At 39.5% G+C, this 25,447-nt stretch overlaps 1 protein-coding gene across 3 annotated transcripts in view; it reads left to right on the plus strand.

Annotated features, from left to right (window-relative positions):
* Nucleotides 1-25,447, plus strand: part of LOC140171873 (high affinity cAMP-specific and IBMX-insensitive 3',5'-cyclic phosphodiesterase 8B-like) — a 153,415-nt gene that overhangs the window by 39,031 nt on the left and 88,937 nt on the right. For all 3 annotated transcript variants that reach the window (XR_011861655.1, XR_011861656.1, XM_072195212.1), the window contains exons 5-6: nucleotides 1,460-1,519; nucleotides 15,929-16,075. Coding sequence is in view for 1 of the 3 variants with exons in the window: in XM_072195212.1 (XP_072051313.1) it covers nucleotides 1,460-1,519; nucleotides 15,929-16,075 (207 nt within the window). In the remaining 2 variants the exon portion in view is untranslated. The remainder of the gene's footprint in view (nucleotides 1-1,459; nucleotides 1,520-15,928; nucleotides 16,076-25,447) is intronic.

Consider the following 25,447-nt stretch of genomic DNA (forward strand, 5'->3'; position numbering starts at 1 on the left):
TGGAAGATTTTGGAAATATTTGCCGCAGGGGGAGTATGAATTTCAAAAGGAATGAGCACATTAGGCAGCTTCATTTGAATTTCTTACACCCTCTGAGAAAGATTCAACCTGAATCTTCCCCCTGAGGGAGAGTGACTTTCAAATGGAGCTGCTAATGTGTTAATTCCATTTGAAATTCATACTCCCCCTGTGGAAGATATTTCCAAAATCTTCCACAGGGGGAGTGTGGATTTTAAATGGAATAGCCCATTACCAGTGTGATTGCAACTTTTTGAATGGAGGAAGAAAATGAGGGGTTAGGTGTGCATGAGCTCTGAAATCAGCTTCTTGGGTACACCGCCAGTAAGAAGTAGTGCATTTTCCCATTGTCTCTTTTTTTGTGTGTCAAAATATATGATGGGCAGCAAAGCAATTTTCATGCATGCGTTTTACTTACGGTACTTCTGTTTCAGGGGTGTCAAGCCAAGTGTTGGACTTTAACATGATTTATGACATCACAAAAAAGGCACCAGTGTTTTCTAAAAAGTGCAAAAAATGTGATAAACTTAACAATATGCCAAAAAAATATGATATTCATCTCACTTCCAGTTCATCCTCGATTATGATTCTTAAACTAATGGTTGCACCCAGTAAGGCCTAAAAACAAAAACAAAAAATGTGTATTGCCCTGTCCGACCGACCCTAAAAAATCAGAAAAAATAGGGTTGCTTTATTTTTTCATATTTGAATTTTTGAAATGACAAAAAAAAAAGGAAACTGGCTGACCGACCCTGACTTTGGAGTTCTAAGGGCAAAACAGATTTTTTTAGGCCTTATGATTGTGTTGTCATGTCCGACCGACAATGTGTATTGCCTGTCCGACCGACCCTAAAAAATCAGAAAAAATAGGTTTTTTTTTTTTTCATATTTGAATTTTTGAATGTGGCCAAAAAAAAAGGAAACTGGCTGACCGACCCGACTTTGGAGTTCTATGGGCAAAACAGATTTTTTTTAGGCCTTATGATTGTGTTGTCATGTCCGACCGACAATGTGTATTGCCTGTCCGACCTAACCCTAAAAAATCAGAAAAATAGGTTTTTTTTTTCATATTTGAATTTTGAATGTGGCCAAAAAAAGGAAACTGGCTGACCGACCCGACTTTGGAGTTCTAAGGGCAAAACAGATTTTTTTAGGCCTTATGATTGTGTTGTTAAGATTAATCAGTAAATATGGGATGAAATTGCAATTTAATGGACATTAAAAAATGCAATATACATCAAAATGCAATATTTGGCACAAATAACACAATCTCATAAAAGTCTGACCCTTTTGTCAAGCTGATCGATTGATATTCATTGATTTGCAAAAGAAATGTCGCTTTTCAAAAGGGATTCATCATTACCACAATTCATAAAAGCATGTCTTCCTTCCTTTCTGAATTGATCAAATTTACAATTTTTCAATATCATTTTGTCTTTAGGTCAATCAGAGCAACGAAAAATAGTGAACACACAGTTATGGTTGCAGTATCAAAAAAAAGGTAAGAACCACACTTTTGTGCTATGTGTATGTTATTTTAATCTTGTACACATGAATTGAAAATACTACTTCACAAACAAATGACAGCCCGTTGAGAAAATATATACATACGAGGGGGTATCAAAAAGTTTTAGAAATCGCCCAGAAGTGAAAGAGCTATGTCAATGAAATTTCGTCAGTGCTATCACTGGTCCTTATGTACACGATGGCGCAAAAATGGTCTCATAAGTATGTTTACTTTTTTTACAGGAGCTAGATGTCACTACCTCCCTATGTAACCACATAACCAGCAAATTGTATAATATTGAGGCATGCAGCTGTGATTAAGTTCCATTCTAAGGGTTACAGTGCCCAGAAAATCTGTGATGAAATAAAAATTCCTTTTCCAAAAAGCGACAGTGACATATCACAATCACCACCGAAGATAACTTTTATTTCATCATCAATTTTCTAGGCACTGAAACCCTTCAAAAGCAGGATCTTAATAATGCTGCTTGCCTCAATGTTCTCAATCTTGCAGTTTATGCGCAGTAACTGGGGCAGCGGGTTATTGGCATCTAGTGCCACCTGTAAAAAAAGTAAACATACCTATGAGACCATTTTTGGACCATAATGTACATAAGGACCAGTGATTGCACTGACAAAATTTCATTGATATACCTCTTTCACTACTGGCCGATTTCTAAAACTTTTTGATACCCCCTCGTATCTTGGATGTAAACTTGGGACTTCAGATTTACTAGCTGTATGCTCTACTATGAGCTGTATCATTACTGTGGGAGGACATTACTTCTTCAATCTACTAAGGTGCAAAATTGCTGAGACACATGCACAGTTCAATGACAATCCAACGAGCCAAGTCATGGTCAGGATTTGGTCGGCCATGACGGGTCCCCGTATGCACCAAACTGGTGTAGTGACTGCCCAATTGGGTGGATTAAAGCCGCTTAAAATTCGATGTTAGATTCTTTTGTGTTGTACACTGTCATTATATTCTTTTGTCTACGTGTAACACAGGTGATAGAATGCAGTTTAAAATACCCTCCAAGGTCGCATCATTTCACATTTTAGGTGAGATGGAGCCGACAGGGACCCAACTTTGGCAGCCATTGAGGTGTAGGAATGTGTGAAATTGGATTCGTCTATACCAAACATCTCAATTTTGAAATGCATAACATGTTTGCTCCAACTTTGCTTGGAAATAAGTTGGAATCACTACAATTTAAATATCATATGGTCTCCCGAGGAATTTTGCACTTGATAGTAGCTTATATTGAGAGGATGTTGCTTGAAACAAGTTGAATATAACTTAGGCTGATTGTAAACAGCATCTGTCAGCAGCTCATCAACTAAAGTGCAACTAGATAGTGGTAAATAATTACATGTACTTGCTATCTACTGAAGATAGCATGACAACAGTGCATGGTTGCAACCAGAAAGCACTTTTGTTTCTTGCTGTCTACTGAAGATAGCATGACAAAATATGTACACATTTTTGCTAAACCACTAAAGATATACATGTAATCCTATACTAGGCCTGTAGTAAAATTATTTGACCAATTAGAACTTTCAGATACATGTTATTCATATATTTGTAAACACACATTCCATGTACCAGTTATATTTAAAGTCATACATAGAGGAAAACATGTACTTGTAAACAGGTGCAGTTCACACAATGCAAGAAAATTGATTGAGCCATGAAGTCTGTCTGCATTTGTGTGGTCATAACATTTAAAAACTAAGTTCACATAAGAGGAGGCTTAAATCTTATGAAATAGAAGTGAGTTTGAGACTTACATTGGGTTTAGGATGTAATTCATCATACCTCATTGTGAAGTGAGTACTGTATAAAGAAACAGCATAGGAGATTTCACCCCAGTGGTAGTAGCAGCGTTTTGATTTTTACCAGTATTTTGGCATAAGATGTTTACTCTTCAAACATTTTATTCTTATTATATTTTTTGTGTGTCAAATAAAAACAAATATTCAAACTAAAGCTGTTGACGTGGAATTAATTTTACCACCCACGAAAAGGATAGATTGTGCCACTTTGAAAGTTGCAACATAGACCCAATAGTTGTTATGTGTTGTCAGATTATGTCAGGTGGAACCCTTGCATGTCAGGAAATATGACAAACATTTCAAACATTTTACAGATTATGCAGTTAGAAATGTATGCGGCATATTAAGTTTGCATGATGATATACCAATAGCCCTTGGGGTAGCAAACTAATGTCTGTGTCAAATCTTATATGTTAAAATGTTTCAGATGAAAATCAGTTGTTATTGTAAAAAATGTATTTCCCAGTGGAAGATATTAGACAGGGTAGCATGGGTAGCATTCAAAGTATTTGAAGGCCTGCTGGAATGACAAACTTGTGAAACATTTTACATTCAGTGAAGTCAAGCAACTGGATACACATACACCATGTTGAGATGTGGATGTGTTGTCAAGGAATCTTGGCCCCTTAGATGTACTCAAAAAAAGAAAGAAATTGAAACAAAATATCTTGCACTATTCTAGATCTGAGACAGTATACAGAGTTCTTGTTGTAGCTTTTTTGGAGGGATGTATTATTTTGGTGTATGTTCACACAGGAGAGGCTGCAATTGAAATAATAGATAGGCACTCCATCATGGAGATATCAAGACAAAGGGCTATTCCAATTGAAATCCACACACCCCTATGGAAGACATTATGCTAAAATCTGCCATACATAGAGTGTCAATGGAGTCACCCATTCAGGTAACACCATTTGAAACCTACACCCTCTCTGTGGGGGATTAAAGTCATGTCTCCCATAGGTGGTGTATGGATGGAATAGCCCATTGCTAATGGATTGGTTAGTGGCTGTGGTTCTTACTAGCGCTAGACGTGCAAGTGTCCAATATAGTATGACAAACATTGGAAACATTCCATCAAGTTAAATATAAATAAAGGCTGAGATAAAATTAAAGTTTAAAATGACTTGATATTATTAAAAGAGCCTGGGGCTAGTACAGACACTAGAGATACATTTGCACCTGATTAGGCCAAGGAAAGTCGATTTTGAGTTTCCCGTCACCCGCCCTCACTTCATTTTCTGACCCTCACTTGAATTCATTATTGTGATTTTCCAAAAAATACCAATGAAAACTGGTTATATTTACAAAAAAATTATGAATATCCCTTTATTTTTTGTGGAAAATCAAAATCAAAACATACATTTTGCTGTCAACCTTGCAGACTCTTTGTAATATACTTTTGAATCTCATTTGGGCTAAACATCCATCTTCAAGTGAGTGAGCAGCAAATAACAACACATTTTACATGAGTGTTGGTCATATAATGAAAGGCAGACAAATAATGAATAATGAATAATGAAAAAGTTACCTCACTTGTTTTCAGAAATGATGTGACGGGAAACTCAAAATTGACTGTTAGGGGCCTTATCAACTGCTCAGGCTAGCACTGACGGAACTGACAGAATGCATTATATGAAAATTGACATATGCCCGGGAGGCAATAAAACAATGGCACGTATGCAGAGGAGATGATGATATGCAAATAATTTGATTTGATTGGATCTTCATTTCCTACCCATTATATGGTTTCACAGAAGTTGCTTGTATGTAGAAGTGTGGGTGTGCTTGGGTTTTGTATCATCATCATATCCCACAGTTTTTCAGTACTGTCAAGGTTTTGGTTATATAATTTCAAAATTAGGAGAAGTATATGGAAAATAATTAGTAATGTGACCGAGTTCAAAACTTCAGATTCAGAATTGATAAAAATGAACACAAAAAGGCACTTGTTGTCCAAGAAGTCAGGCAATGATTAAACCATCCCCAAAAACACCACCACCAACAACAACAGCAACAACAACAACAACAACAACAACAACACCAGCAACAGCAACAACAACAGCAAGACCACCAACACTCCCACAATACAGGTAGGTTTCCCCCCACTTGATTTAGAATCATGTTAAAATGTTTGTTTGTTTTCAGGAAGTGGATATATGTCATCTAAATTAGTAAATATTTATCCTAAATTAAAGTTAATGAATTTCAAAACAAAGAACTTGATGCAAATTAATTTGCCTTTTTTACTCAATACTTTTAAGTTTTGTCTGACAATTAACCCTAACCGGACTAAACAACACAGAACCACACTTCACAAAACATAGGCACCAGTGTTCGAAATATGCCTAAAAAAGTTACAGGCCAGCCGGGCTTGATCTTAAAAAGTTACCGGCCAGCCGGGCCGGCAACTAGATGCCAGTCAGAAAAGTTACTGGCCAGGCCCAAAAGTTACAGGCCAATGGCCGGCCGAACGCATAGGCACGGGTAGGTATCCCACGTGATGTGATTGCATCATCATGTGAACAGTCATATGGTCGCGGAAAGCTTGGCCGGGCAAGCTACACCCCCATGGCAATGTAGGCCTGTGCATGTGTCTGGCAAACAAACTTTTCGTTCATAAATACCCCAAATGTTTCATACAACTTTCTTGTACTAACCCAAGCAATTGTTTTATATAATTTTGAAATTATGAATGACAAAAAAATGTCCTGTGTGACCTCTGTCTTATTGTATCGTATTGAAAAATGAAGTGTTAATTTGCAAGCCTTTTCATTTAGCAATACTTGACACTTGCCTGACTCAAGCAAGTTTGTACACTTTCAGAATATTAATTTTCTTATGCTGTTCATAGTGTTGTGGGAGATATGGAATCAGGAGCATGCGGTCACCCACATGTCACACACATTTATGCGTTGGCATGATGTCACTTTCTTTCTCACATTTGCTGTCAGTATAATATTTTTCACCCTGATGTGGTAGTGACATTAATGCGTCGAGGCTGCTGTTTCACACGCTTATCTATACGGCGTCTTTAAGCATGTGCGTTTGTAGGCCAATGCTTTGATCGTGCACTAGCTACTTGACTGCACCTAACGAAATGTGCACTGACCTCACTGCCACATCAGGGTGAAAAACGGTATACCATCTTGTACCCTCTTGTACACCATAGACTGTAGAAAGATTCTATGCTGACACAAGGGGGATGCTAAAAGATCTAGGCAAATTAGTATTTTCCATGCGGAGAAAATCAATTGGAACTGAAAGACCCTGTGCAAACAGGGATTTTCAGAGGGTATCCCCTTGGACAGATGTGTGATGTGGTTACATGTATGTGTGATAGATGAAACAAGCCCAACCAATTGAGTTCCATGTCTATAGGAGTCAAATGTGCATAAAGACACCCGGCAAGTAATGGCCATGTTACAACTTGTTTCATGCATTTACAACTCTCAAAGATCAAGTGCAAAATTTTACCCTGGTCTACTTGAGTCCGCATCAATCCTGGTTACAAAGTATTGCATGGATAGCTAGCTTCATTGATCGTAAAGGTACAGACCCTAATATTGTACCTGGCCTGCATTGATTCATGAAGACCAAATTGATTGAAATTGGCAAGGCGTTCATTAAAAATGGCAAGTAGCGATTGAATTGAACTAGACCCGGTGGCATTGATGAGTGGATAGCTATAGGGCAGACATGCATCTTCCTTGGTCCTATGCATTACACTTAATACTTGAGTTTCACAACTTTACACTTGCACCATGGTTGGTAAAAGAAAATGATGATGACGATGATGATGGGTGATGAGGACTTTAAAATGAAATATGAAACAAACATCATGAGTTGGAATAATTGCATTTAACATGATGATTTTATTTTCCCTAAGTCTAATAGTCAAAAGATGCTATAGTGTTCAAACTTTTCAAAATGATCAACTCGCATTTATCATGGTTTTCGTCCTTTATTTGTTACACACTCTTTTAGCAAAATCTAAAAGATGTTGTTATTTCCCTGACATACATGTAAAATGACAGCAAAATGCTGCAAGCTCTAAATTGCTATTGGGAAACTGCCAAAACAAGAGGATTTTTGTAACATAGCAGTTTCTTCCGACCTTTGTCTGGAGATATCATTTATCATGTTGGGGAGGGAATGTTGCAATAGGGGATAGGGAAAGAAATGATAGAATACCTTAAAATATCCCAAAGTTGTTATGGCGGACCCGAAAAAAAAATGGCATGGAAAATCAATTTTGGCGCTTTTCTCAAAAACTGCTCAATTTTGCAGAAATATGCCGTCCTAGTTGGATTGCTTGTGTCATTTCCGTTTTGAAAATGTATAGATTTATGTACTTATCATCATTTGAAAGATACAATATAAAACAATGTCTAAAATTTCTGATTTTGAGTGATCCTGCATGCCCCCTTAAGGTGCATGTCGATTACTAGTGCATAATACTCGTATTTACTTGCACAACTGAAGATGTGAAATTGTAAACAAGTTGCATTCATTACAGAATAAGGAAAGTTATGATGATTTTCATCTGAATTGTTGCTCTGTAAATAAAATAGTTTATTATTAAAATTATATTTAACTTTCTAAGAATGACAGAACTATCCTCTACCATGTGATAGATGACAGACAGGTCCAATATTTTATTGTTCAGTGTGGTAAAAACAAAAATTGCTATCTTTATTTTTAAGTATCTGCTAGTTATAACAAAACAGATACTACGTTCCATTGCTAGGGAGGACACAAGATTCAAGACACAAACGCTGTGAAATCTGCAGATATTGTACAGCACTGGCATTTCTTACACCATTTGACATTTCCAGTAGTTCAAAACATGGTTAAAAATATCAAGCTCTATAAGCTACTGTATAGTGCTATTGAAGCAGATGGATTGTATGAAGCCAATTTGAAATGTGGAGGGAGAATGATGTTGACAACATGTAAGATGTTTGTGTGTGTTCAGCTTGCTTTCAAAATCTGCTGTTCATATGTTGTTCATGCTTAAGGTTCCCAGTAGTAAAAGTAGTAGCCAAACATGATATATCCAAAAATAAAATGGCTGCCTTATGTTTTTTTTGCATTAATGTGTTATTTTTATATAATGTAAAGAAATGCCTTAAAGGTGCAGTGATTTATAGTGCACTACACACCGCCACAATGCCTAAACGTTGATTAACCCTAACACCCAAAAATCTTACGATGAAAAATTCTCATGCATGCATGAATCCCAGGGTCTCATGATGACGTTAATCACCCGAAGTGTTATATAAAGACGAATAGCTGGCCGGGCAGCAATAACCCGTGTAGCTACCGGTCCGTGATGGGGTGCTTGGCATGCGGGGGGTCAAAGGTTCGAATCCCGGGGGTGCCAAGTCAAAAATTCTCCTTCTCCTTGACTTTTTTCGGACCTTCTTTGACTTCCGATCCCAAAAAGCAGGGTCCAGTTTTAGGGTTAACTAAGATGTATTTTTCCAGATTAGAGCCTATGTTAACCCTAACACCCAAAAATCTTACAAAATCTTACGATGACAAATTCTGCGCATGCATGAATCCCAGGGTCTGCGATGACGCAATCACCCGAAGTGTTATATGCGCACGGAATAGCTGGCCGGGCAGCAATAACCCGTGTAGCTACCGGTCCGTGATGGGGTGCTTGGCATGCGGGGGGTCAAAGGTTCGAATCCCGGGGGTGCCAAGTCAAAAATTCTTCTTCTCCTTGACTTTTTCGGATCTTCTTTGACTTCCGATCCCAAAAAGCAGGGTCCAGTGTTAGGGTTAACAAGCCTCAGCACACTTAGCAGGTTGTCACAGACTACTACAGCAACATCTAGGAAGCACGCACCCAAGACATTCTACAATTGACCTTGCAGCCAGGACCAGTTTCCCAAGTTTTGTACAGGTTACAACAAGACAATTAACAATTTGAGTTGAACTGCAGCGACCAAACTATGAACACTTTGAAGTTTTCGCACCTTGCAGGGCCATGTTAGGCCACTTTTGAATGTGTTTTGGGATGCAAAGCCAGTGGTGTTAGCAGGGACTGCCTTTTAAGGAGAGCGAAAGCAATCGCTCTCCTTAAATCTGATATAGTAGTTGACCATTCTCTCCTTACATTCTATTGTAAATGCCCTAAACAGCTCTCCTTGAAGGCTCCTGAAGAGCTTTTTAATGCTCTCCTGCAAAAGACAGTCCATGTGTTAGCTCCCAGTCTATAGCATGTCACAGGGCCTTTAGAACGCAACACACAAAGCATCACTAAATTTGTTCAAGCGCCTCCAATCCCTGCGCTCCATCCAATCGTGATATTCCAATGTGGCACAGCTGTTGGTTTGATTGACTCGTCATTAATTAGTCATTGATATTTCCATTGAGTATGAATTTATGATATGATTTCACGAAAACAACAACAACATCATGAATGACCACTGTAGGTCATGAAGCTTTTATGCTAACCAAATTTGCTATTGTTGAAGTTCACAGTAATTAACATTTGATATGCAGGATTCTGAGAATACAGGTTTAAAAGGCAATGTTTTGAAAATGAAAACAACAATTCTGAGATAATGCTAGGAATCCTGCCCGGTCAAGGGCATTATCCTCTTGGTTTTCTGAAAGTAATAATAGTATTAGTTATTGTATGATATTCCATAGTCAACTGATCTGTTATTGGGCTGTCGGATCTTCTTCTGATTTTTATCGACCCTTTTATAAAATTACTACTTGTAGCACCAGATGCTTATGATGGCCTCAAGAAGCACTGAGCCAAGTATAATAATATAAGTATAGGGAAAGTCGATGTAATGTTTATCGTAACATTTTTTCAAACCATAATGAGGCAACTATTTCATTAGTCATCGTTTGCCAGCATTTCATTACTTTACAAAATAGCTGCCATTTCATCAACACTTGGCCAGTGGCGGTGCCAGGAATTTTTTTTTTCAGGGGGGCATTGAGGGGAAAAGTGAATTTCAGGGGGGGACAAAATCAACAAATTTTGTGCAAAATTACCGCAAAAGTCAAAATTTTCGTAATTGTGGGGTTTTACTGGGGGTAACATGGGGGGGGGGGCAAGAGTTCTGACTGGGGGATATTTGCACCCCCATGCCCCCTGTGGCGCCGCCACTGCACTTGGCGCAGTATGTACCCCTCCAATATTGAGTCACAGCAGCTCTAGTTCTATCTGTTATCAAGGTTGCTTCCTACAGTGATGCTTTCTAGTTTGGGGTGTTCTTAGTTTTCAGAATCTTCAGTTTTAATTTTTCTTGTTGGCTTGTCAACAGGTTTCTTTTAAAATATTTTCTCCTAATAAAATCTGGAAAAAGTGCCCAATTTGGAATTTGGGTAACTTTTGGCTTCATTTTGAACTAACACTGACTCAGTGCGGGACTCAGTGCTATTTGATACCCTCTAGCTAAGCTAGCCCAACTAGTTGGGGTGTATGATGCTAGCTAGTATGTCGCTTGGCAGCGTCTCGCTTCACTCGTGCTATTAAAGGGACACCGCGGTCTGTGAACTGAGCAAATTCAAACAGAAATTATTTCAAGGTCACAACCATATTGTGGGTCTCTTTTTTCATTAAATTTGCTTTCTTCCTCCATGCCTCCATCAGAAAATTTATTTATTTTCAATAGCTACCTCTTGGGATATAAAAACGTACACAAAATAATAAAAGTTTAGGGAGCAGAAATGGTGATCATGTTGCAGGTGGTCTAGCACGCTGCACTCGCTCGCTTGGGAAGATTTAACAAGAGACATGACGAGGCGAGCGAAGCGAGCCACGTAACAATGATGGTATGTAATGGCTCAATGCCTGGGCTCAATGAGCGTTCATTCATTTGATAACGAAAATAAATTGCACTAGAAATTTGTAATGCTCAATAGCAAAATATACGATATGTGTAAAATAAGACAAATGATATGTTTGTTTCATTCAATCATAATAGCTTTTTTCAAATGGCAAATATTTGGAAACTGTATTAAATCACAGGATCTGTGATTAAACTTACTCATGAAATTGTTTGGCATTAAGTTAGTATGCTGGCATCCCGGTTGGCATGGAATCATGACAAATGAATATTATGTTGTCATTAAAGTTGGCGTAGATTTCACACAATATAATTCACTCACTTTGTATCAAAATAGCCTCATCTCTCATAGTATAGTTCAATAACATTAAAACAACCATAGCACAACATTGGACCTCAGGTTGTGGAGCATGAGTTTGTATTCTCAATGCCGTTAAAGGTCGTTTGATGCATAAAGGTATTGGGATTTTAAAAGAACTCTGCCTTGATAGATGAGCATGTTCCTAATAACTGCAGTGCAATGACCGGTTATAAATGTGAAGAAGCCTTCTCTCTTGAATGCAATCAATGCATTGAATGTCCACTATCACTGTGTCCAATTATCTCAACTATGTTGATATGTAACCAGCAGCTCTCTCAGATGGGCTCTTCCAGTTGAAACATAATCCCCCTATGGAAGACATGCCCTTAACCTCCAACATAGGGGGTGTAGAACTAGCCCTTATCCCAAACCGTGACACCTCTCGAATAGCGAGCGAAGCAAGTACCGGAATTGGTGGAATATCTTGGATCATCACAGGTATCAGAAAACAGCACAGAGCCTGTGCGAAGGTGGTATAGATTTCATTTAAGGGTAGACGAAGTATTGTTGGTTGAACTAAAAAAATCAATTTTCATTATCTAGATCCATATATTATTGAAAAATAACACCTTGATGTTTTGCAAAACTTCATTCTACAAATCCTATACCTTGAAAACTTGCGTAATTTATTGTTGTTAATGAGTTATGTACGTTTTACAAAACTGTTGTTGTTTCAGCCCTCTTTACAACATAACTCAAGAACCACAGGACCTATCAAATATATCTATGATATTTGAATTCTTTTACACGTTCGTTATGAAATAAGCAATGCAGTTTTTGCCAAAGCTTGCTACCATTCGCAAGATGCTGTGAATGCCAAATCGCAACAGTTTAAAATAATTAATAACCTTAAGTCACCCACTCACTCAGGTAACCCCATTTAGGGCTCATATTGAAATACCCTACCACGTTTTCACACAGAAAGAAGGCAGGATTCCCTCGCTAAGCGCGCCTCGGAAAGCTCAGTCATAAAACAGATGGATTATATGCATCAGTGATACACCCTGCCCAGGATTTTAACAAAAAGAAGGCTAGCACAGGAAAGCTGCAGGATGGCGCACACCTTCCTGTGTAAGGGAATTTCAATATGAGCCCTTAGAACTCACACTCCCTGTGTAGAAGATCAAGGTCATGACTTCTATAGGTGGTGTATGGATTTCAACTAGAATAGCCAAATGGCTGCCAATTTGAATGGCAGAGCCATTGGGTGCAATCAAATCTATGCTAATCATCACGTCAATGCAAAGGTCTGATGAGATGGAGTTTAATAGGAAATGACATGGATTACTGTATCCAACCTAATTAGAGCCTTAGGTCCGTATGCACAAAAGAGTTAGACTGGGTCTAAAGTTAGACCTGGTCTAAGTGGAATTTATTTCCATCAGGAATGATCCTTTACTCTTATTTTCTTCCAAAAGTAGCTATCAAATTCTAAAGATTTTAATGCAAAGTTCAAAAATAATACAAAATAACTCAAACAAATGTACAGGAAAATATCCTTTCTCTTAAGACTAAATTCCACTTAGACCAGGTCTAACTTTAGACCCGGTCTAACTCTTTTGTGCATACCGACCTTAGGCTCTTAATAAAGGGGGCACTTATTGTGTACTACATCCACAAGGGAGAAAATAGAAACTGACCAATTGTCAAAACCATTGAAACTCAATGTGAGTTTTTAAACTTTTGTTTACTAAATTACACAGTTTTAAGTTCGAAAAATCCACATGGTGCCAGAACAGAACTGGGCAAATCGGTGAAACTTTTATTTAGGGGCAACCCCTTCACAAAAATTTGTTCTTTGATTGCTTTAAAATAGTGGTTATTTTGGTGGATGGGAAATATTATATATGGATCCTGGGTTTGTCCTCCAGAAATTAATTTGACCAAAATTTCTTGCCATGATATAATATAAATATTGCAATTAACAAAGGAGATGGATTAACCCCTGACTTATGTCTATTGTTATGTGCCTATCACTTTTTCGGAAGGAATTTTGATACAAACCGGTATAGAAACCCGGTATCCACATATTAGAATGTCTTTGAAATTCCTTTTGTTTTTGTGGTGTGCAAATGGATTCCATTTATATCGAGGGGTCCCAAACATGTTGCAACAAATTGTCACTACAAATGTAAAATATTGTTGATTTAGAGATAAATCAAAGCGATTTCCATTGAAAAAATCTGAACTGGTAAAAGACCTACAAAGCCCAGGCTACAAAGGGCCCTTTAAGTTATTTAAAATCATAAAATCATAAAGAACATCAAAACTAGGCTAATGCAGATGATTATGTAATGAAAATCAACATTGATTTACAAAAATCATGTTCTTTAAAAATCAAATAACCATGTAAATAAAAAAGTACTTGTAAGCCATGTATCAGTCTTGAGTCCCTGTGATTGCAGTAGCGTACCGTGGCCGCCCCAACCCCGGGGGGCTGAAGAAGAAACAATTTTGCCGCCCTTCCTTTAACAGCCCGAAAAGGTTGACCCAATTTTTTTCACGGTCGTTTGAAAAAGTGAAGAGAAAAAAAAAAAAAAAAAAAAAAAAAGGATTTTAGGCGCTAGCGCCATAAAAACAACCTTTTTTCAAATTTTTTTACGCTTTTTCAATTTTTTGCGCCCTTTATTCTGTCCTAATTCGTTTTGCCGCCCCCTTCGTTTTTGCCGCCCGTGTTTTTGCCGTCCCTTCTTCTTCCGCCGCCCCTTCGCTTTTTGCCGCCTCTACTTTGACCCGGGGGGCTGGCGCCCAAAAATACTGGCGCATGGATTGCTATGCTTCCCAGTCCTCCCAATAGATAAAATCCTGATTATTCAAGTCTTCCCACCAGTTGCACAATCAAAGTTTGACTCCTGCAAAATATAATGTATATTTTATCTTGAACATGAATTCTTAATTACTGGAATACGAAAAAAAACCAATGAATATAAAGTGGTGCAACCATAGCAGTCTCAGTCATGCTATGCCTCTGATTTCTAGTAATGAAATTTTGTCAAGATAATTTGTCACTGATAAGAAACAACTGTGACCTTTCTGTACGATTACGTTGTATTGGATTAAAATGACGCACAAATGGAAATTCACCTGATCTGTCAAGTGAGAGAGGAGTGATGCTGATTGGATTACAGATAAAGCCATAGTTTTGAATGGAATCATAAATATTATATCTAGGCGTATCACCAAATTTACAATGTGTGCTCTCAAGATTCATCAAGATTAAACTAAAGCATTTTACTAACTTAATTGTGAGTAAATGTCACGATGAAGACGCTATGTGTAAAATTGTGTGTACAAATGTAAATGTCAGAGTTGACAATGATGTTGAAGATAAAGTTGACTGAGTGATGAAGATATTACTGAGATCCAGTTCATTTTCACACCTGTATTCATTCTTCAACCCCTCCAGGGCTGCTGCTTATTATATTTCATGGCCACAAATCAGTGTTCACTTAAGAGGCCATACTTTGCGATTTCGGCACACTGTGAACATGAGATGGGCACAAAAGAATTGCCATATTTCCCAAAAGTTTGGCAATTTTGGAGCTCCAAAATTCTAGAAAAGGGAAGCTTGCCCTAAATTGAGGTCATGTTTCTGTATACATTATGTATACATTACATTATACAATACATAAACATGATTTGGTACTGTGAAAATTAAAAGGAAGACAGTGAAAAAGGAAAACAGAAAAGAAAACTACCAGTTGACAGTCTTTTGAAAAGAAATGCTATAGGTGAGGGTCTGCCATGGAAAAAATAAAACCATAATGTTGCCAGCCAGAATACGAGACTTTGCATTTGGCAAGGAGTAAGAAATGATTGCTGGATATGAAGGGATGAGTGGTAGCTGGGTGAGAGTCTTTTATGTGCGAAGAAGTGTACAAAATTGAATGTCTGATTGGATTGGATGGATCTATCTGATTGGATTAATTCATTAAAGATTTATCCTGAGTGTGGTTTGCAAATTACACATGACAGTACTATAAAATAAAAATTTCTTTAAAAAGGAATAGGCCAAGCAACTGAGAATTTTCAAGAGAAATAATTCTTATGGGTATTATGTATTATGGGCAACCATTGTTTAGTACTGGATTGAAATAAGTGAAAGTTAGTCCTTGGTTAGAAGTAATTAATGCGCAGCATCATGCCTTCATTAACATAAGGAAAGCAATCTTTACCCATCAGAAATCTTTCACAGTGCGGTTAAGCTTCATTGAAGATACAGTTATTTGACTTGGGGTATTTATGTGGAGCAGTGTAATTATGGTTCTCTAAAAATGGCTCTGTATAAGAAAATTAAAAAAATATATGACCAAACTGGATTAAAACATAGACCCTTTAATGTAATAATCTTGATGCTTCATTTTGATCTACTTGTATCTTTCAGTTCTGGGGAGAAAGAGGAGGCGTCGGTGATGCCATTACTCAATGCCGGATTCAACCGACGCTATCAAGAAAATCCACACACGAGTGCCTGTCTCAATGAACTCATACAACTTGAGTTAGGAGAGGTCAGGTCTCAATTCAAACTCAAGTAAGTATAGTACCCGTCTCAATGAAAACATACAACTTGAGTTAGGGGAGGTCAGGTCTCAATTCAAACTCAAGTAAGTATAGTGCCTGTCTCAATGAACTCATACAACTTGAGTTAGGAGAGGTCAGGTCTCAATTCAAACTCAAGTAAGTATAGTGCCTGTCTCAATGAACTCATACAACTTGAGTTAGGAGAGGTCAGGTCTCAATTCAAACTCAAGTAAGTATAGTGCCCATCTCAATGAACTCCTACAACTTGAGTTAGGAGATTAATTAAAGATTTCTTCTTTGCAAGTCCAATTGAAACACTTACTGTATGGGACGTTTCAAGAGCTAAGGTCTGCTCTTTTCATCAGCCAGATGATGCACTGATCTGCTTGGGTTGCCAGTTGACTTCTTGTTGGTATTGATTGAAGTAGCACTGTCATCACCAGAAATCAATACATCATAAAGGTGGCTTAATTTGAATGTGCCATCAACTCTGTTCATAGATTGGGTGCCCGCCTCCGGATCCAAATGGATTCCTTGACCCATCTTGTATACTTGTCATTTTCAGTTGTAAGAATTGCGCTATCCTCCCAGCCTATAACATGGTTATTTTGAGCTACGTGCTCAGCTAATGCAGAAGTGAGAAATTCTGATTCGATGCTTTCCTGTTTGACCTGGTAAATCTGTTTTGGAAGTTTTTTCCACTGCTTTGACATGTTCCTGTTTTCTGGTACCAAACGCTCTGCCCGTTTCTCCAACATATGTAGCTTCACAACCTTGGCATGGAATTTCATACACACAATCTGTGATTTTATCCTTTTCTCTTTTGTCCTTGGGATGTACCAGAATATTGCGCAGAGTGGTCATGGGCTTCATTGCTGTGGCAATATTTTTTGAAAATCCGCTGTGCTTTTTCTGACAGACCTTGTAACGTGAGGGAATAACAACCAGTCCTTTATTTCTGTTGGTATCATCTTTCTTTTTGCTGGTTTACCTTGTTGCTGCTTTTGTTTTATGGCGCTTTCCACTTTCTCAAAAGCCCACTGAGGGTAACCACATTTCTGGAGGGCTGTTTGGATGGTTTGTTTTTCAGCCTCTTTGTCACTTTCTTCTGTTACTACCTTATTCATTCTGTCTAGTAAAGACAGGTTCCCAACTCAAGAAATGGGTTGTCAATATTTCTAAATACAAACTTTCCAAGCCACAAACTGACGTTCTAGCTAAAGGTCTTAATTTCGCTGTTAGCCCGAAAGAGTTTCCAGTGGATGATTACATAGCTGCTACTGAACAGGCATGTAAAAAACTCCCATACAATGAGGCAGTTCAATTAAGAGCAGAAATAGTAGGCGCTGTTAAGTCATCTAAGCTGCCTAAATCTAACCTCACAAAAGTTGAAAGGAAAGCTATCTCTGATTTGAAAAAGGAGAAATCTATTATGATCATTGGTGCGGATAAGGGAAAGGCAGTGGTTGTTGTTGATCAGGATGACTATAATGAGAAGGTTTCCAACATGCTTGCAGATGAAAAGACTTATGAGAAGTTGAATAAGGATCCAACCGCTGTGTACAAATCCAAATTGGTTCGCATCATAAATAGACTCACAGTAGAAAAGAAAATAACCAAACAACAGCGGGATTTCTTGTATCCTACCGCGGAAAACATTCCTAGACTTTACGCGACTCCAAAAATCCATAAAGAAAATTGTCCTTACCGGCCAATTGTGGACTACACAGGCTCAATTGCATATAATGTGTCCAGATCACTTGCTGACATTTTAGCACCGTTAGTAGGGCAGACCATTCACCATGTAAACAATTCGGGTCAATTAGCAGAAGAACTTACAAGCTACGTAATTGACGATAATGACATGTTCAACTCACATGATGTAGTGTCATTATTCACAAATACTCCAATAGATGAGGCGCTAAACATCATCAAGTGTAAGCTAGAAGAAGACAAAGCTTTAAAAGATAGAACTCTTTTGACAGTTGGCGACATCATAGAGTTATTGAAATTTGTTCTCACCACAACGTACTTTTGTCTTCAGAGGCACCATGTACAGACAAAAATTTGGTTCGGCTATGGGAAGCCCGGTTTCACCGATCGTGTCAAACTTATTTATGGAGTGGTTAGAACCACAGGCCATCCATACTGCCCCCCTTGACTGCAAGCCAAAGTTATGAAAACGTTATGTTGATGACATTTTGGAAGTAATTCAGAAAGGATCGGTAGACATGCTTACGCAGCACCTCAACCATGTAGACCCAACTAATAGTATCAAATTCACTCATGAGACAGAGCAAGATAACCAAATTCCATTTCTTGACACACTTATTGTGAAAAACCAGACGGCTCTATTAAACTTCTAGTTTACGCAAAAAGACACACACCAACCAGTATCTGAACTTCCAATCTCATCATCCGCTACAGCACAAGCTAGGTGTGATAAGAACTTTACTAGACAGAATGAATAAGGTAGTAACAGAAGAAAGTGACAAAGAGGCTGAAAAACAAACCATCCAAACAGCCCTCCAGAAATGTGGTTACCCTCAGTGGGCTTTTGAGAAAGTGGAAAGCGCCATAAAACAAATAAAGGACTGGTTGTTATTCCCTACGTACAAGGTCTGTCAGAAAAAGCACAGCGGATTTTCAAAAAATATTGCCACAGCAATGAAGCCCATGACCACTCTGCGCAATATTCTGGTACATCCCAAGGACAAAAGAAAAGGATAAAATCACAGATTGTGTGTATGAAATTCCATGCCAAGGTTGTGAAGCTACATATGTTGGAGAAAGCGGGCAGAGCGTTTGGTACCAGAAAACAGGAACATGTCAAATCGGTGGAAAAACTTCCAAAAACAGATTTACCAGGTCAAACAGGAAAGCATCGGAATCAGAATTTCTCACTTCTGCATTAGCTGAGCACGTAGCTCAAAATAACCATGTTATAGGCTGGGAGGATAGCGCAATTCTTACAACTGAAAATGACAAGTATACAAGATGGGTCAAGGAATCCATTTGGATCCGGAGGCGGGGCACCCAATCTATGAACAGAGTTGATGGCACATTCAAATTAAGCCACCTTTATGATGTATTGATTTCTGGTGATGACAGTGCTACTTCAATCAATACCAACAAGAAGTCAACTGGCAACCCAAGCAGATCAGTGCATCATCTGGCTGATGAAAAGAGCAGACCTTAGCTCTTGAAACGTCCCATACAGTAAGTGTTTCAATTGGACTTGCAAAGAAGAAATCTTTAATTAATGGAATACTACAGTCCTGATGAACTTAATCAAGAATGTTGAGTTAGGAGAGGTCAGGTCTCAATTAAACTCAAGTAAGTATAGTGCCCTTCTCAATGAAAACATACAACTTGAGTTAGGAGAGGTCAGGTCTCAATTAAACTCAAGTAAGTATAGTGCCCTTCTCAATGAAAACATACAACTTGAGTTAGGAGAGGTCAGGTCTCAAATTAAACTCAAGTAAGTATAGTGCCCTTCTCAATGAAAACATACAACTTGAGTTAGGAGAGGTCAGGTCTCAAATTAAACTCAAGTAAGTATAGTGCCCTTCTCAATGAAAACATACAACTTGAGTTAGGAGAGGTCAGGTCTCAAATTAAACTCAAGTAAGTATAGTGCCCTTCTCAATGAAAACATACAACTTGAGTTAGGAGAGGTCAGGTTTCAATATAAACTCGAGTAAGTATAGTACCCGTCTCAATGAACTCATACAACTTGAGTTAGGAGAGGTCCGGTTTCAATATAAACTCAAGTAAGTATAGTACCCGTCTCAATGAACTCATACTACTTGAGTTAGGAGAGGTCCGGTTTCAATATAAACTCAAGTAAGTATAGTGCCTGTCTCAATGAACTCATACAACTTGAGTTAGGAGAGGTCAGGTTTCAATTTAAACGCAAAGTAATTATAGTACCCATCTCAATGAACTCATACAACTTGAGTTAGGAGAGGCCAGGTCTTAATTTAAACTCAAGTAAGTATAGTGCCTGTCTCAATGAACTCATACAACTTGAGTTAGGAGAGGTCAGGTCTCAATTTTAACTCAAGTAAGTATAGTACCCGTCTCAATGAACTCATACAACTTGAGTTAGGAAAGGTCAGGTCTCTTTAATCTTTATGTGAGACATTGGTGCCACCAAAATATGAAAAAGTTAACACTTTTGAGGTAGTTAATACAGATTATAATTCAAGTTGACATAACACACTTATACATAACAGACAGTATGGTGTATTTCTGTATGTATGGGTAGTGCCTGTATTGATAGAGGCATGTAGGAGTAAAGGCAAAGAAATGTCAGGATATTTCTTAAAGAAGAGACATTACAACAGAGGCTTGAACCCAGAGCCTGTTGATATGACATCAAATGTGTGACCTTTTTATGGCTACAGATTTTAACCTACCTTGGTCACATCCTCAGAGAAAGTGGCAGTACATTAACACTCCAGATAATAGAAGGAAAACTTGAAGGGATAAAGGACGACAGAAGAAACAATGGTTTGATAACATCAAAGAATGGACCAGAATGAACCTAGTGCAAGCCAAGCGTCTAGCTCAAAACAGAATAGTTTGGAAGAAGGAGATAAGGAGATGCAGCCAGATGGTGACAGCGGCCTAATAAAAAAAGGGGGTAAACTTGACCTATGAACGAAAATGAGGTCATTTGACCTATGAAAGAAAATTAGGTGGGCAGTGAGTAGTGACGGCGGCTGAAGAAGAAAGGTGTAAACTTGACCTATGAATGAAAATGAGGTCAGTCAGAAAATTAGGTGAGCAGGATGTGGCTATAAGCACTAGAAAGAAAATGTTAAGCCAGAGCTTCCAAAACCTTTTTTTCCTGGTGACCCAAATTTTGTGAGAAAAATATGGTGTGAGCCATAGCACAATACAAATGTTGTTTCTTACCTAAACTAATGTGATGTGTGTGTGTGGGGGTGTGTGTGTTTGCTTATTAGAGCAGATTCTGTTGAAATTTTGTAGTGTTGTGGAAATCGTGCATCTCAGGTGAGACCTGACTTCCAATCTTGAATGATAGCCTGACTTGATGTATACCAGAGGGCTGCAACTGGCTCACATCGATATGATGATGTAAAAGTGACAGCAATACTTAAGCAGCGAGTTGTGGATGTGACTTAATTACTCATTGTCTGCCAGGCTCAAGATTAGAAGGAGTGATATCATCCAGGCTCAAGATTAGAAGGAGTGATGTCATCCAGGCTCAAGATTAGAAGGAGTGATGTCATTCAGGCTCAGCATTAGAAGGAGTGATGTCATCCAGGCTCAAGATTAGAAGGAGTGATGTCATCCAGGTTCAGCATTAGAAGGAGTGATGTCATCCAGGCTCAGCATTAGAAGGAGTGATGTCATCCAGGCTCAGGATCAGAAGAAGTGATATCATCCAGGCTCAGGATTAGAAGGAGTGATGTCATCCAGGCTCAAGATTAGAAGGAGTGATGTCATCCAGGCTCAAGATTAGAAGGAGTGATGTCATCCAGGCTCAGGATTAGAAGGAGTGATGTCATCCAGGCTCAGGATTAGAAGGAGTGATGTCATCCAGGCTCAGGATTAGAAGGAGTGATGTCATCCAGGCTCAAGATTAGAAGGAGTGATGTCATCCAGGCTCAAGATTAGAAGGAGTGATGTCATCCAGGCTCAGCATTAGAAGTAGTGATGTCATCCAGGCTCAGGATCAGAAGGAGTGATGTCATCCAGGCTCAAGATTAGAAGGAGTGATGTCATCCAGGCTCAGCATTAGAAGGAGTGATGTCATCCAGGCTCAGCATTAGAAGAAGTGATGTCATCCAGGCTCAGCATTAGAAGAAGTGATGTCATCCAGGCTCAGGATTAGAAGGAGTGATGTCATCCAGGCTCAAGATTAGAAGTAGTGATGTCATCCAGGCTCAAGATTAGAAGTAGTGATGTCATCCAGGCTCAGGATTAGAAGTAGTGATGTCATCCAGGCTCAGCATTAGAAGAAGTGATGTCATCCAGGATCAGGATTAGAAGTAGTGATGTCATCCAGGCTCAGGATTAGAAGGAGTGATGTCATCCAGGCTCAGCATTAGAAGAAGTGATGCCATCCAGGCTCAGGATTAGAAGGAGTGATGTCATCCAGGCTCAACATTAGAAGGAGTGATGTCATCCAGGCTCAGGATTAGAAGGAGTGATGTCATCCAGGCTCAAGATTAGAAGGAGTGATGTCATCCAGGCTCAAGATTAGAAGGAGTGATGTCATCCAGGCTCAAGATTATAAGGAGTGATGTCATCCAGGCTCAAGATTAGAAAGTGATGTCATCCAGGCTCAGGATTAGAAGGAGTGATGTCATCCAGGCTCAGCATTAGAAGGAGTGATGTCATCCAGGCTCAAGATTAGAAGGAGTGATGTCATCCAGGCTCAAGATTAGAAGGAGTGATGTCATCCAGGCTCAAGATTAGAAGGAGTGATGTCATCCAGGCTCAAGATTAGAAGTAGTGATGTCATCCAGGCTCAGGATTAGAAGGAGTGATGTCATCCAGGCTCAGGATTAGAAGGAGTGATGTCATCCAGGCTCAGGATTAGAAGGAGTGATGTCATCCAGGCTCAAGATTAGAAGAAGTGATGTCATCCAGGCTCAGAATTAGAAGGAGTGATGTCATCCAGGCTCAGGATTAGAAGGAGTGATGTCATCTAGGCTCAGGATTAGAAGAAGTTATGTCATCCAGGCTCAGGATTAGAAGGAGTGATGTCATCCAGGCTCAAGATTAGAAGGAGTGATGTCATCCAGGCTCAAGATTAGAAGTAGTGATGTCATCCAGGCTCAAGATTAGAAGTAGTGATGTCATTCAGGCTCAAGATCAGAAGGAGTGATGTCATCCAGGCTCAGGATTAGAAGGAGTGATGTCATCCAGGCTCAGGATTAGAAGGAGTGATGTCATCCAGGCTCAGCATTAGAAGGAGTGATGTCATCCAGGCTCAAGATTAGAAGGAGTGATGTCATCCAGGCTCAGGATTAGAAGGAGTGATATCATCCAGGCTCAAGATTAGAAGGAGTGATGTCATCCAGGCTCAAGATTAGAAGGAGTGATGTCATCCAGGCTCAGGATTAGAAGGAGTGATGTCATTCAGGCTCAAGATTAGAAGGAGTGATGTCATCCAGGCTCAAGATTAGGAGTGATGTCATCCAGGCTCAGGATTAGAAGGAGTGATGTCATCCAGGCTCAAGATTAGAAGGAGTGATGTCATCCAGGCTCAAGATTAGAAGGAGTGATGTCATTCAGGCTCAGCATTAGAAGGAGTGATGTCATCCAGGCTCAAGATTAGAAGGAGTGATGTCATCCAGGCTCAAGATTAGAAGGAGTGATGTCATCCAGGCTCAGGATTAGAAGGAGTGATATCATCCAGGCTCAAGATTAGAAGGAGTGATGTCATCCAGGCTCAGGATTAGAAGGAGTGATGTCATCCAGGCTCAGGATTAGAAGGAGTGATGTCATCCAGGCTCAAGATTAGAAGGAGTGATGTCATCCAGGCTCAGGATTAGAAGGAGTGATGTCATCCAGGCTCAAGATTAGAAGAAGTGATGTCATCCAGGCTCAAGATTAGAAGGAGTGATGTCATCCAGGCTCAGGATTAGAAGGAGTGATGTCATTCAGGCTCAGGATTAGAAGGAGTGATGTCATCCAGGCTCAAGATTAGAAGGAGTGATGTCATCCAGGCTCAGGATTAGAAGGAGTGATGTCATCCAGGCTCAGGATTAGAAGGAGTGATGTCATCCAGGCTCAGGATTAGAAGGAGTGATGTCATCCAGGCTCAGGATTAGAAGGAGTGATGTCATCCAGGCTCAGGATTAGAAGGAGTGATGTCATCCAGGCTCAAGATTAGAAGGAGTGATGTCATCCAGGCTCAAGATTAGAAGGAGTGATGTCATCCAGGCTCAGGATTAGAAGGAGTGATGTCATCCAGGCTCAAGATTAGGAGTGATGTCATCCAGGCTCAGGATTAGAAGGAGTGATGTCATCCAGGCTCAGGATTAGAAGGAGTGATGTCATCCAGGCTCAGGATTAGAAGGAGTGATGTCATCCAGGCTCAGGATTAGAAGGAGTGATGTCATCCAGGCTCAAGATTAGAAGAAGTGATGTCATCCAGGCTCAAGATTAGAAGGAGTGATGTCATTCAGGCTCAGCATTAGAAGGAGTGATGTCATCCAGGCTCAAGATTAGAAGGAGTGATGTCATCCAGGCTCAGGATTAGAAGTAGTGATGTCATCCAGGCTCAAGATTAGAAGGAGTGATGTCATCCAGGCTCAGGATCAGAAGAAGTGATATCATCCAGGCTCAAGATTAGGAGTGATGTCATCCAGGCTCAAGATTAGAAGGAGTGATGTCATCCAGGCTCAGGATTAGAAGGAGTGATGTCATTCAGGCTCAAGATTAGAAGGAGTGATGTCATCCAGGCTCAAGATTAGAAGGAGTGATGTCATTCAGGCTCAAGATTAGAAGGAGTGATGTCATCCAGGCTCAGGATTAGAAGGAGTGATGTCATTCAGGCTCAGCATTAGAAGGAGTGATGTCATCCAGGCTCAAGATTAGAAGGAGTGATGTCATCCAGGCTCAAGATTAGGAGTGATGTCATCCAGGCTCAGGATTAGAAGGAGTGATGTCATCCAGGCTCAGCATTAGAAGGAGTGATGTCATCCAGGCTCAGGATTAGAAGGAGTGATGTCATTCAGGCTCAAGATTAGGAGTGATGTCATCCAGGCTCAGGATTAGAAGGAGTGATGTCATCCAGGCTCAAGATTAGAAGGAGTGATGTCATCCAGGCTCAGGATTAGAAGAAGTGATGTCATCCAGGCTCAGGATTAGAAGGAGTGATGTCATCCAGGCTCAGGATTAGAAGAAGTGATGTCATTCAGGCTCAGGATTAGAAGGAGTGATGTCATCCAGGCTCAGGATTAGAAGGAGTGATGTCATCCAGGCTCAAGATTAGAAGTAGTGATGTCATCCAGGCTCAGGATTAGAAGGAGTGATGTCATCCAGGCTCAGGATTAGAAGGAGTGATGTCATCCAGGCTCAAGATTAGAAGTAGTGATGTCATCCAGGCTCAGGATTAGAAGGAGTGATGTCATCCAGGCTCAGGATTAGAAGGAGTGATGTCATCCAGGCTCAGGATTAGAAGGAGTGATGTCATCCAGGCTCAAGATTAGAAGTAGTGATGTCATCCAGGCTCAAGATTAGAAGGAGTGATGTCATTCAGGCTCAGGATTAGAAGAAGTGATGTCATCCAGGCTGGGGATTAGAAGAAGTGATGTCATCCAGGCTCAGGATTAGAAGGAGTGATGTCATCCAGGCTCAGGATTAGAAGAAGTGATGTCATCCAGGCTCAAGATTA

This window comes from Amphiura filiformis, chromosome 15 (genome assembly GCF_039555335.1).
Source record: "Amphiura filiformis chromosome 15, Afil_fr2py, whole genome shotgun sequence".
In the NCBI taxonomy this organism is placed as follows: Eukaryota; Metazoa; Echinodermata; class Ophiuroidea; order Amphilepidida; family Amphiuridae; genus Amphiura; species Amphiura filiformis.